Raw genomic sequence first — 13,226 nt, 5'->3', positions numbered from 1 at the left:
CTAAATACCATTGCTGCTTAACAAAACTTTACCTTCACTTTAAATACTGACTTTAAAATGTGGTACGAATCTTGACGGGATAGGCTGTACCACTCACTTTTTTGCCTCCCAGGACAAGCTCGTAATACCGGCGCTATGGAAGTCCTATAGAAAAAAAGACTATACGCAATTTGCGTAAGTTGACTTGCGGTAAGGCCAAAAAAAGTGTGCGGTGCCCCTAAATCTGCAAGACTCGTAATACCAGCGGTAGTAAAAAAAACAGCGTTATGAGGCTTAACGCTGCTTTTTTTTACTCATAACGCAAGACTCGTAATCTAGCCGAAAGCGAATTAGATAATAGGAGTACATTGGAAAATTGTTTAAAATTGTAAGATGTTTTTATTTGAATCATGAATGCTTACTTTCTCTTTAATCTTTGATCAGTTTGTTTCTAATTAATTAATTGTGTCATATATCTGTCCTAGGGTCCTTTTGATATACACCTAGGGGCCTATTTATCATAAGTCTGTCGGACCTGATCCAACAGTGCGGATCAGGTCTGATAGACATCGCTGAATGCGGAGAGCAATACGCTCTCCGTATTCAGCATTGCACCAGCAGCTCTTGTGAGCTGCTGGTGCAACGCCGCCCCCTGCAGACTCGCGGCCAATGGGCTGTCAGCAGGGAAGTGTAAATCAACCCGATCGTACTCGATCGAATTGATTTCCGTCGATTCCTGTCCGCCTCATTAGAGCAAGCGGACAGGGTTATGGAGCAGCTGTCTTTAGACCACTGCTCCATAACTTGTGTTTCTTGTGAGTCTGAAGACTCGCCAGAAACACGGGCCCACAAGCTCCGTTCGGAGCTTGATAGATAGGCCCCCAAGGGTCCTTTTATTATAAGCTGGTTTGCTATTTTGTTGTTTAGCTTAGCTAGCTTTGTTGTATATCTTAAGAATTTTGAAATCATGATCACCATTATTATTCAAATATATTCAATGACATTTGTTCAATGAGATTCTTTGGAGAGGAAAGAAAGTGATATTGAAATGATTTTGCCTCTGCAGAGTGTGCTTTTTCCACTCCACCAGCTGGAACCTAATTTTAGCTGACACAGGGCTTGTTAAATTTTAAAATTAAGAGCCTGATATTTCTAGGAATGGAGTAAAGAATGTAACACTCATTTGATTTGTGAATTCCTGTTCTAGAGCAGTGCAGGAGCTCATATAGATGTGGGCTCTCATTTGCCCCATCAGAGGAGACTAGGTAAACTTACTAAGGGTTTTTAAGGGTTATGGACTACAAAACGATGCACATTTTGCTAGCAAAGAGACAGTTTAAATGATTTAAAACATTTATTTAGTTTGAAGTTATTTTGCAACACAGTGCTGATATATATTATACATATATAAAGATTTGACTTAAATGTCTCTTTAAAAAGGCTTCCTATGATACTGCAAAATTATATAAGCTACTGTTTGTTGTAGCATCTGATCACATCAGTCAAAGAAGCAGCTGTTTCTCAAAGGTCTTCAATATCCACTACTGTAAATGGTTTTCAAAAATGTAGGTAAGGCACCAGGAAGCAGAGTCCACAGGCTGTGATCTAATCACTGACATCTTGGCAATATGACTTTGAGGCAATATTATACAGGAATCCAGTGAAACATGACATATCATCTCACGGCTGCACAGATGATCTATTCACATATGCCATGGGCATAAAACAGTTCACATAATATGATGGGTGTATCTGTGGTCAATAGATCTTACTCTTCAATATCGGTTGTGTCTGTGAAACAATAATAACAATGTTATTCATACTGTACAACACACTATACATGTAACATATTTTATCACAATGCTACCTATGGAACACAAAATAACTTGCACTCCGTCGGTGAAACAAAGTAAAGAAAAAATACTTTATTAAGAATACTGAAAAACGTTACACACATGAGGGATACCTACAACCCTTAAAATGATACTACTCATGTGCCTGGTATACTGTTCTTTTAAAAGGACATAATTGTGCAATAATACAATGCTCTAATTGGTTTGAAGATTTTTATTGCTTGACTGTCCCTCTGTAACTGTGTTTAATTACCACTTCAGGAGTGGCATATGTATGTAGCTGCCTATTTTCAGCCATGTCCATCTCAGCAGCGCCAAAGCAGGGAACACCTGAGTAGAGTAGGTGTTTTACCGCTTTGCACGAAAAATTTACATTTAAGTTAAATCCGTTTCAACTGATTTTGGAACTAATATTAAATGCAAGTTTGTGCACAACTCATTCATAGGGACAGTTTTCAAAAAAAAAAACAACATAGCTCCACTGGAGGACAGTGACATACCCTACAAGCATAAACACAAGAACATCTATAAGCCCAAAAACATCCAGTTAAAGGGACAGTGAAGTCAAAATTAAATTTTCATGATTCAGATAGGACATGTAATTTTAAACAACTTTCCAATTTACTTTTATTATCAAATTTGCTTTGTTTGCTTGTTATTCTTAGTTTAAAGCTAAACCTAGGTAGGCTCATATGTTAATCTCTAAGACCTAAGACCTTGAAGGCCGCCTCTTAACTGAATGCATTTGACAGTTTTTCACAGCTAGAGGACATTAGTTCATGTGTGCCATATATATAACACTGTGCTAACACCCGTGCAGTTTCTTATGAGACGGCACTGATTGGCTAAAATGAAAGTCTGTCAAAAGAACTGAAATAAGGGGGCAGACTGCAGAGGATTAGATACAAGGTAATCACAGAGGTAAAAAGTATATCAATATAACCGTGTTGGTTATGCAAAATGGGGGAATGGGTAATAAAGGGATTATCTATCTTTTTAAACAATAAAAATTCTGGAGTAGACTGTCCCTTTAAGGCTTATAATATCAATTTTAGAACTAGCAGAAAATGCATGTTTGCACACAAAACCTCCCTAGGGACAGGTTGCTCACTGGCTGATGAGGAAAACTCTTGACAGCTCTGAGGAAATTGACACATCCCAAAAGTTGAAATCTGTAAACACATTTCTTTTCCAATAATTAAAAAAAATATATATATTGTAAAGTACTGGGTTTTTTTTTAGATAAAACAAAACATCACTTTAATGTTCTTTAATAGAAAACAGCTTTTGGCTTATTTAGCACAATACAAAACAGTAAGATACAGCGGATCATGTCCGTCCGACATTTGATAAATCTACCCCTTAGAATATACAAAATACTATTTGTTTGTGTATGTGTAGGGGCACTGTGGAATTAATAAAACGATTTGTGTTTCATCTGGGAATTGAAGAGATTGTATAATCCGTACAGAATAAAGGGATTATTTACTAATATGGTAATTATAAATGTTGACAGCTTTACAAAGAACCCAGTTAAACAATAATATGTTGAACATACTGTCCATGTTGGTGTTTGTATATTGTTGTATTCCAGTTAAACCTGAGCTCAGTAACATTAGATAGCTAATGAAAGATCAGCTTTATGTAAACCCTACAACGTTTGTGTCATGTGACTGATAATGAAGTGGCCATTCACCCTCCTATCAACATACTGATCTCTGCTGCTTCCATAGAGTGTCCGGTTTCTTCCTCCATTGTTTCAGGCTGCTCGCTTGCTATCTCTTCTTGCATCTCAGCTTCCAGAGCGTCTTCTGTCTCACCTGGACACAGTCACCATGGGGATATAATTAGCCAAGTTAGGTCAAGACACAGCACTGCAAAGCAGGTGATGTGCTGTGTGACAATATCCCTTTAAACAAAAGGGGAAACGCTAAGCATTTTAATTTAATATGATCATTTATATTTAAAGGGGCATTTAACGCCTTGCTTTTCTGTTAAAAAACAAACAAAAAAAACTGCCAAAAAGGAAAATCTAAATACTAGGATTTCAACATGTTGCAAATTGCATAAACCAGCTCTTTGTTTTGCAGCATTTTAAAAACCTAGGTTACAGAATTTGCTTTTTGCCCTCTCTAGGGAGCGTGGTAAAAGTGCAATATCTGGATAACCAGTTGATTGTCAGACAGGGCTGTACTCTCTGGAATCCATGGGGTTAGTTCTAGAGAGAACCATAGCCTTAATAAACAGATTACCTCATCTATCGTTAGTATTATTATTATTGATTTGCTTACTTACATCTGATGAATCTGAAAACACAGGAAGGCAACTGTAAAATGTAAATCACAAGGCTACCCAGGAGAATGAAAACTTACATTTGAGCTATTGATTCTTTAATTATAATAATTTGTGAAATAAATCAAAAAGCTCTATACTTCATTAATACAAAATGCAAAAAAAAAAAAAGGTATTAACCCTGCAGTCAAGTAATAAAGTATTGACAGCACTAATATTAGACCTGAGTAGGGTTTCCAGCTGTGCTTCATAAAAATAGCGGACCACCTATAGGTGACGGGCCATGCATGGTAGTTGGGGTCACACAATATCCCCAAAAAAGCTCAACCTTAGGCACCATCCTTTATCCCACCACATATTATTCACAACTTAGCAGTCATTTTATCCCCTTGGTTGCCAGTAACACAGATATGCAGTAGTGGTTTGACCCCCTTGATTGCCAGGAGCACACACCCAGCTATGATTTAACACTCCCATGGTTGCCTGTAACATATATAATAGAAAATGCACTATGTAACTTCTTTTTGAGCTATATTTGTAATGTATAGAGGCCTAGAAGGCCTCTTACATTTAGCTGATAGGGGACTTAAAAAATGGTGGACATTTAAGTGATTAGTATTTTTTGAAGATTTTACTGGACAGCCTGTTAAAATACTGGACTGTCCGGTTGAATACTGGACACCTGGCAACCCGAGACTTGAACAATAGAGGTACATTAGTATTAGCTATGTGTAAACTGATATTAGAGGGCCAGAACGTGACACACATATTACATTTCTTGTTTTGTTAAGACAGATAAGTAAGGTGGTAAACATATAATTATGTTTTAGCTGTTTAGCACAGTTAGGCAACAACATATAATTAAAGAATTCTATTTGCTGTCAGAGAGGAGCAGCAAAACCGCTCCCAGGTATTGCAGAAGAGAGACAAAGGAGCTGCAGTATATACTAATAAACAAGTATGATTGAATAAAACAAAATAAATATTACAGGTATGTAAAAGATTACATATTTTTTATTTGTTAATATAAAGTAAAAATAGTTATTTAAAATAATGATATATATATATATATATATATATATATATATATATATATATATATATATATATATATATATATATATATATATATATATAAAAGCACTACTAAGAGACACAAAAAATTAATTTAGAAAAATATGCTCGTGCCCGGGATAGAGTTTAGTCTTCCTCTCTCTATAATAATATATTAAATAAAAGATCCCAGCATCTGAGTCTTAGATAATTTTAAGTTTATTAAACAGCATATTATCATTTATAATCCAATGATCAAAGTTTAGAAAAAAACTAAGAAAGGCAGAAAAATGATGTCTATTCTTCTTCACACAAACCCCATCCACCATGTAAATCAGCTCTATAGAGTGAGCTAAATGACAAATTCAATCTAGTGTGGGCCAGATAACACATTCAATCCATCCACACTAAAAAGAAAACAAATTAATAATATATATATAAGTATAAATTGCCCCCAAGGGGGAAAAAATGACAACCTGCACCACCTGCAAATAATCAAAAAGAAAAAAAGTTATATAGAATAACTCAGTCCCAATTATGTAATGGTATTTTCATGTGCAATAATACTGTCTCGTAATAGTCATTGCAGACAATGTAACTTGTATTCAAATCCAAATTGTTACTGTCCCATTATCTCAAAGGAAAAAAGTAATTCTTATTGTATCCAAAGTGTTACTATCCCAGTATCTGGGGAATTAATGTCCCAATCTTCGTTCAAACAAGGTCTCAAAATTTCAGGGAAAACAACATCTTTGTTCAGATATTAGAATATATTATCGACCAGCAGTATTTCATAGATGCAACTTCATGAAGTTGATTATGCTATGGCCATGCAAAATTGAACCTCCTTTGTTTAAAACAAACTCATATACCAGGATTTCTGCATCTAATAATGCTTACACTTGTATATTATTCTTCATATCAAAGAAACTGTGACCAAACGACTGAGACAGAGGTAGTGTTCCGTACTTAACATTCCCAACTTCACACAAACGGATCTTCACTCACAATGCACAGCATATCAATGGCTGACCAATTTCCACAGCCGTTACGTATCTCGCCGTAACATTCCAAACAGCAATAGGCATATATCAGTGTTACCTGGATTTTTTCTCTGTGATGCAGAGTGCAATCGTGAGACTTACCACTGCCAAATGTGGGGATAGATACCTTCAAGACCCTCCGGTCTCCTGTCTTAATCTACTGACTACCAACAGTCCGTGTATCCAGTTTCAAAATTTCAAAGTGTAGCTTATCCGACACAGAACCATCCAGGTGATGGCGTCATGTGATTCCGCCACGAGTTTCAGGACTCTGCCCTTTGTCAAGGAATATGCAGGTGTGTGCTTAGATGGTGCTCTTTTAACAGTCAACTACTCAGTTTTAATTGGATTAGCACACACACACACCTCTCATACATGCGTAATTTCTCAAACCAATCTATCCCTACCCATAGCTTTAGAATACTAAGTGGGTGGATATTAGCTCAAAAGCGGATCTCAAATTCTCCGCGGAAATGCCACCAATTAGTAAATATGAATTAAATCTTTAATACCGTAACTCTAAGCAAAAATATTCATTAAAAAAAAAAAAAAAAATCAAAAATAGAGTGGAAATAAACTCCATACTTATAACCATATCAGGTAAATAAAATCAAAAAAGAAAAGAAAAAAATGAAAAGGAAGAGAAAACAGGAGAAAAAAAGGGGATATTTACATATTTCAGTATAATCCATCATTGCTAAAAAGCAATTCTACAAGTGCAACGTCAAAGGGCATGTTTCAACACGTCCTTTAATATATTAATAATACATGCATATGTATACCAATGAGATTGATTAAATGAAAAGTAAAACCACCCACCTCAACCCATAATCTCATTTTAAAGTCATATGGTATTATGTACAGATAAACAAAGCTGCCCCAGGAGATCTCCCTATTGAGACCCCTGGGTGATAATGTGTCCAGTCTCCTGATACATTGTGCCTCTTTCCTGAATAATCATTTTTGTCTATACCCACCCCGGCGAAGTGGGGGTACACCATCCACTATCTGAAATCTAAGTTGACTTTTATTATGTGAAGCCCTAGTGAAATGATGTGCCACCGGGGCATCCTCATCATCTTTACCAATGGCTGCCTTATGTTGGCGTATCCTATCTTTCACTAACTGGGTGGTCTCACCTACATACGCCAAACCACAAGGACATTTCACCACGTAAATAACATATTTAGAATTACATAAAAATCTACCTCTAATCGGGATCCTCTTTCCCGAGTGAGGATGTGTGATAGAATCACCTTGTTGCATAGAATTACATAATGCACAATTCATACAGGCAAAGCAACCTTTTTTCATCATTTCAATAGGTTTCCTTGTTGAGCCCAAATCTGATCTAATCAATTAATCTCTTAACTTTTTATTTCTCCTGTACGAAAAGAGTGGGGCATCATTGAATATGCTGCCAACTTGATTATCCTGAATAGGCTGGGACCACTGTAAGCTTAAAATTATAACTAAAAATATAGTTTAATATATCACATAAATACATAATATAGATCAGAAATACAATAACATAGGTTAAAACATTAAAACCTACATGGATCCATGAGAATTATATAAACACTAAATCTATACTATATGATAAAAACAATGTTGTAACGTCGTTAGAGCAGAGAGTGTATAAAATGCATATATGGGGGACTAATCCAAATAGAGGATAGTCATATGGTGCTGGAACAGTAAATTATACAATAATATGTAAAATGATAGGAGTGGCAAAGAGCCAAACTAAAATATATGTATAAAAAATATATGTTGAAAAAATAGTGTCCTAAACACAATAAATATAAAAATATATGTAAACAATTGCAAAGTGTCCAGATAAAAGTGTCCAAAAAATAAATAAATAAATAAAAGTGTCCAAAAAATAAATCCAATTTCAGCGTGTCGTGAATAAGTGATGACAGAAAAAACAAAAATCAAAAATTCATCAAATGTGTAATTCCAAACTTCAGACTTCACACTTCAAAGTAGACCAATCCGTGCAATGAAGTACAAAAATTAGTGGAGTGAATGACTTGGGATAAATCCCTTTAAAATATTCCTTTATAAATCCTCAAAAATTCAGTTGTAAAAGTGCTAGTAAATGGATGTGTGGATCCAGCAACAATAATGCTAATACTGAATCTTAGATTGAGAGAGTTCCAAAAAAGTATATAATAATGTATATAAAAATAAGTGATTGAACCTGCAATTTAAACAAAAATTTTGTTTAAATTGCAGGTTCATACCTCAAACTCTCTCTAAGTCACACCTCAAAATCTCTCCTTCCACTAGAACTCTTGTGTCTAGAAAACTCACATTCTCTGTACTAGATTCCACAGTAAATTTCAAATGATCATTCGAAAAATTGAGGCGAGAGACGAATTGTAATAATTCGTCCTGACCCCCTGTCCAAACGAAAAAAATACTGTCGATATATCTATACCAACCTAGCACAAAGTCTCTATACCCCTGATCCCTAAACACCACATCCTCCTCAAATTTGCCAACAAAAAGGTTCGCATAGGTAGGTGATACGTTTGAGCCCATAGCCGTTCCCTTCCTCTGGACATAGAATGTATCCTCAAAAAGAAAATAATTCTCATACAAATCCTTAATGAGTCGTCTCTCACTTGGAGAATACAGTCTATCTTTATCCAGAAAATGGAACACGCTCTCAATACCTAGATGATGAGGGATAGAGGTATAGAGACTTGTAATGTCCATTGTCACCAAAAGACTATTCAAAGGGATCACCAGAGGTGCAATTTTGCATAAAAAATCGGTTGTGTCCTGTAGGTATGACTCAAGGTACCCCAACAAAGGTCTACAGTAATTAATTAATGGGGTGTCCCGGAGGGTCATCCAACCTCTTATGTATTTTTGGCAATACATAAAAGACGGGCACAATGGGGTTCTCTTTAATTTAAAATATAGCTTGTTTCTTGGTAATAGTATCTGAGGATAAGGCTTCATCAACTATCTTTTGGATTTTAAGCTTCTGTCTAGCAGTCGGATCCCCGACCACTACTGCATAATTTCCTTCATTACGTGTTGAAACATGCCCTTTGATGTTGCACTTGTAGAATTGCTTTTTTAGCAATGATGGATTATACTGAAATATGTAAATATCCCTTTTTCTTTTGTTTTTTCCTGTTTTCTCTTCCTTTTCATTTTTTTCTTTTCTTTTTTGATTTTATTTACCTGATATGGTTATAAGTATGGAGTTTATTGCCACTATATTTTTTATTTATTTTTATTTTTTTCTAATGAATATTTTTGCTTAGAGTTAAGGTATTAAAGATTTAATTCATATTTACTAATTGGTGGCATTTCCAAGGAGAATTAGAGATCCACTTTTAAGCTAAGATCCACCCACTTAGTATTCTAAAGCTATGGGTAGGGATAGATTGGTTTGAGAAATTACCCATGTATGAGAGGTGTGTGTGTGCTAATCCAATTAAAACTGAGTAGTTGACTGTTAAAAGAGCACCATCTAAGCACACACCTGCATATTTCTTGACAAAGGGCAGAGTCCCGAAACTCGCATCAGAATCACATGACGCCATCACCTGCAAGGTTCTGTGTTGGATAAGCTACACTTTGAAATTTTGAAACTGGATACACGGACTGTTGGTAGATTGAGACAGGAGACCGGAGGGTCTTGAAGGTATCTATCTCTACATTCGGCAGTGGTAAGTCACACGATTGCACTCTGCATCACAGAGAAAAAATCCAGGTAACACTGATATATGCCTATTGCTGTTTGGAATGTTACAACAAGATACATAACGGCTGTGGAAATTGGTCAGCCATTGATATGCTGTGCATTGTGAGTGAAGATCCGTTTGTGTGAAGTTGGGAATGTTAAGTACGGAACACTACCTCTGTCTCAGTCGCTTGGTCACAGTTTCTTTTACATGATGAATAATATACAAGTGTAAGCATTTTCTTTCATGTAATTAACAAGAGTCCATGAGCTAGTGACGTATGGGATATACATTCCTACCAGGAGGGGCAAAGTTTCCCAAACCTTAAAATGCCTATAAATACACCCCTCACCACACCCACAAATCAGTTTTACAAACTTTGCCTCCAAGGGAGGTGGTGAAGTAAGTTTGTGCTAGATTCTACGTTGATATGCGCTCCGCAGCAAGTTGGAGCCCGGTTTTCCTCTCAGCGTGCAGTGAATGTCAGAGGGATGTGAGGAGAGTATTGCCTATTGAATGCAGTGATCTCCTTCTACGGGGTCTATTTCATAAGGTTCTCTGTTATCGGTCGTAGAGATTCATCTCTTACCTCCCTTTTCAGATCGACGATATACTCATAGAGGTTTCTCTGACTCCGTGATTAATACTATGTTACAGGCTCGTAAATCTGTATCTCGAGAGATATATTATAGAGTCTGGAAGACTTATATTTCATGGTGTCTTTCTCATCATTTTTCTTGGCATTCTTTTAGAATACCGAGAATTTTACAATTTCTTCAGGATGGTTTGGATAAGGGTTTGTCCGCAAGTTCTTTGAAAGGACAAATCTCTGCTCTTTCTGTTCTTTTTCACAGAAAGATTGCTATTCTTCCTGATATTCATTGTTTTGTACAAGCTTTGGTTCGTATAAAACCTGTCATTAAGTCAATTTCTCCTCCTTGGAGTTTGAATTTGGTTCTGGGAGCTCTTCAAGCTCCTCCGTTTGAACCTATGCATTCATTGGACATTAAATTACTTTCTTGGAAAGTTTTGTTCCTTTTGGCCATCTCTTCTGCTAGAAGAGTTTCTGAATTATCTGCTCTTTCGTGTGAGTCTCCTTTTCTGATTTTTCATCAGGATAAGGCGGTGTTGCGAACTTCTTTTGAATTTTTACCTAAAGTTGTGAATTCCAACAACATTAGTAGAGAAATTGTGGTTCCTTCATTATGTCCTAATCCTAAGAATTCTAAGGAGAAATCATTGCATTCTTTGGATGTTGTTAGAGCTTTGAAATATTATGTTGAAGCTACGAAATCTTTCCGTAAGACTTCTAGTCTATTTGTTATCTTTTCTGGTTCTAGGAAAGGCCAGAAAGCTTCTGCCATTTCTTTGGCATCTTGGTTGAAATCTTTAATTCATCTTGCCTATGTTGAGTCGGGTAAAACTCCGCCTCAAAGAATTACAGCTCATTCTACTAGGTCAGTATCTACTTCCTGGGCGTTTAGGAATGAAGCTTCGGTTGACCAGATCTGCAAAGCAGCAACTTGGTCTTCTTTGCATACTTTTACTAAATTCTACCATTTTGATGTATTTTCTTCTTCTGAAGCAGTTTTTGGTAGAAAAGTTCTTCAGGCAGCGGTTTCAGTTTGAATCTTCTGCTTATGTTTTTTGTTAAACTTTATTTTGGGTGTGGATTATTTTCAGCAGGAATTGGCTGTCTTTATTTTATCCCTCCCTCTCTAGTGACTCTTGTGTGGAAAGATCCACATCTTGGGTAGTCATTATCCCATACGTCACTAGCTCATGGACTCTTGTTAATTACATGAAAGAAAACATAATTTATGTAAGAACTTACCTGATAAATTCATTTCTTTCATATTAACAAGAGTCCATGAGGCCCACCCTTTTTTGTGGTGGTTATGATTTTTTTGTATAAAGCACAATTATTCCAATTCCTTATTTTATATGCTTCGCACTTTTTCTTATCACCCCACTTCTTGGCTATTCGTTAAACTGATTTGTGGGTGTGGTGAGGGGTGTATTTATAGGCATTTTAAGGTTTGGGAAACTTTGCCCCTCCTGGTAGGAATGTATATCCCATACGTCACTAGCTCATGGACTCTTGTTAATATGAAAGAAATGAATTTATCAGGTAAGTTCTTACATAAATTATGTTATTAGATGCAGAAATCCTGGTATATGAGTTTGTTTAAAACAAAGGAGGTTCAATTTTGCATGGCCATAGCATAATCAACTTCATGAGGTTGCATCTATGAAATACTGCTGGTTGATAATATATTCTAATATCTGAACATAGATGTTGTTTTCACTGAAATTTTGAGACCTTGTTTGAACGAAGATTGGGACATTAACTCAATCAAATAAGTAAATTAGCCAGGATACTGGGATAGTAACACTTTGGATACAATAAGAATTACTTTTTTCCTTTGAGATACTGGGACAGTAACAATTTGGATTTGAATACAAGTTACATTGTCTGCAACGACTATTACGAGACATGAAAATACAATTGCATAATTGGGACTGAGTTATTCTTTATAACTTTTTTTCTTTTTGTTTTTGATTATTTTGCAGGTGGTGCAGGTTGTCATTTTTTTCCCGCTTGGGACGCCTTGGGGCAATTTATACTTATATATATATTATTCATTTGTTTTCTTTTTAGTGTGGATGGATTGAATGTGTTAATTGTCATTTAGCTCACTCTATAGAGCGGATTTACATGGTGGATGGGGTTTGTGTGAAGAATAGACAGATAATTTTTCTGCCTTTCTTTGCCTTAATTTGCTTTTCTTAGTTTTTTTCTAAACTTTGATCATTGGATTATAAATGATAATATGCTGTTTAATAAACATAAAATTATCTAAGACTCAGATGCTGGGATCTTTTATTTAATATATATATATATACAGTATATATGTATGTATATATATATATATATATACACATATCCAAAAAGGACAGCACAATCTCACAAATTAGTAGAATGCCACGGTGCACTGCAGAGCATATCCAGAACAGTCCAAAGCACAGGCACTCAATGGTCTTTGTATAAAAAATCCAGTTTTATTAAGTCAAAGAAAATGTACCTTGTGTTAAAAATTGTGCTCTGTGAGAGTCTCCGCTGTCCGCTCCCAGCTCCAGACTTTTTTTTTGACGAGTGGTCTAATTAGTCCCATGGTTACTGATAGTGCCGTTGCACTAATTTTACTGTTTTTAAAGTGTATGCGCTGTTTGCATACAAGGGGAAGCTGGGCAGGCAAGCAAATCTCATGAACAAGCTTAAGAGTGAAGAGAAT

The 13,226-nt window shown here is 35.9% G+C and overlaps 1 protein-coding gene across 1 annotated transcript in view; it reads right to left on the bottom strand.

Annotated features, from left to right (window-relative positions):
- Nucleotides 1-1,390: 1,390 nt before the first annotated feature.
- The window catches only part of LOC128659599 (glutamate-rich protein 5), a 113,066-nt gene continuing 101,230 nt past the window's right edge, over nucleotides 1,391-13,226 (bottom strand). Inside the window, exons 3-4 of the mRNA XM_053713183.1 lie at nucleotides 3,545-3,652; nucleotides 1,391-1,770 (exon numbers count right to left, since the gene is read on the bottom strand). Of these exons, the coding sequence (XP_053569158.1) occupies nucleotides 1,748-1,770; nucleotides 3,545-3,652 (131 nt within the window). The 3' untranslated portion in view covers nucleotides 1,391-1,747. The remainder of the gene's footprint in view (nucleotides 1,771-3,544; nucleotides 3,653-13,226) is intronic.

The sequence above is a fragment of the Bombina bombina genome, chromosome 5 (assembly GCF_027579735.1).
Source record: "Bombina bombina isolate aBomBom1 chromosome 5, aBomBom1.pri, whole genome shotgun sequence".
Lineage (NCBI taxonomy): Eukaryota > Metazoa > Chordata > Amphibia > Anura > Bombinatoridae > Bombina > Bombina bombina.
Note: the sequence above shows the minus strand (reverse complement) of the source record. Positions and strands in the feature narration are given on the sequence as shown.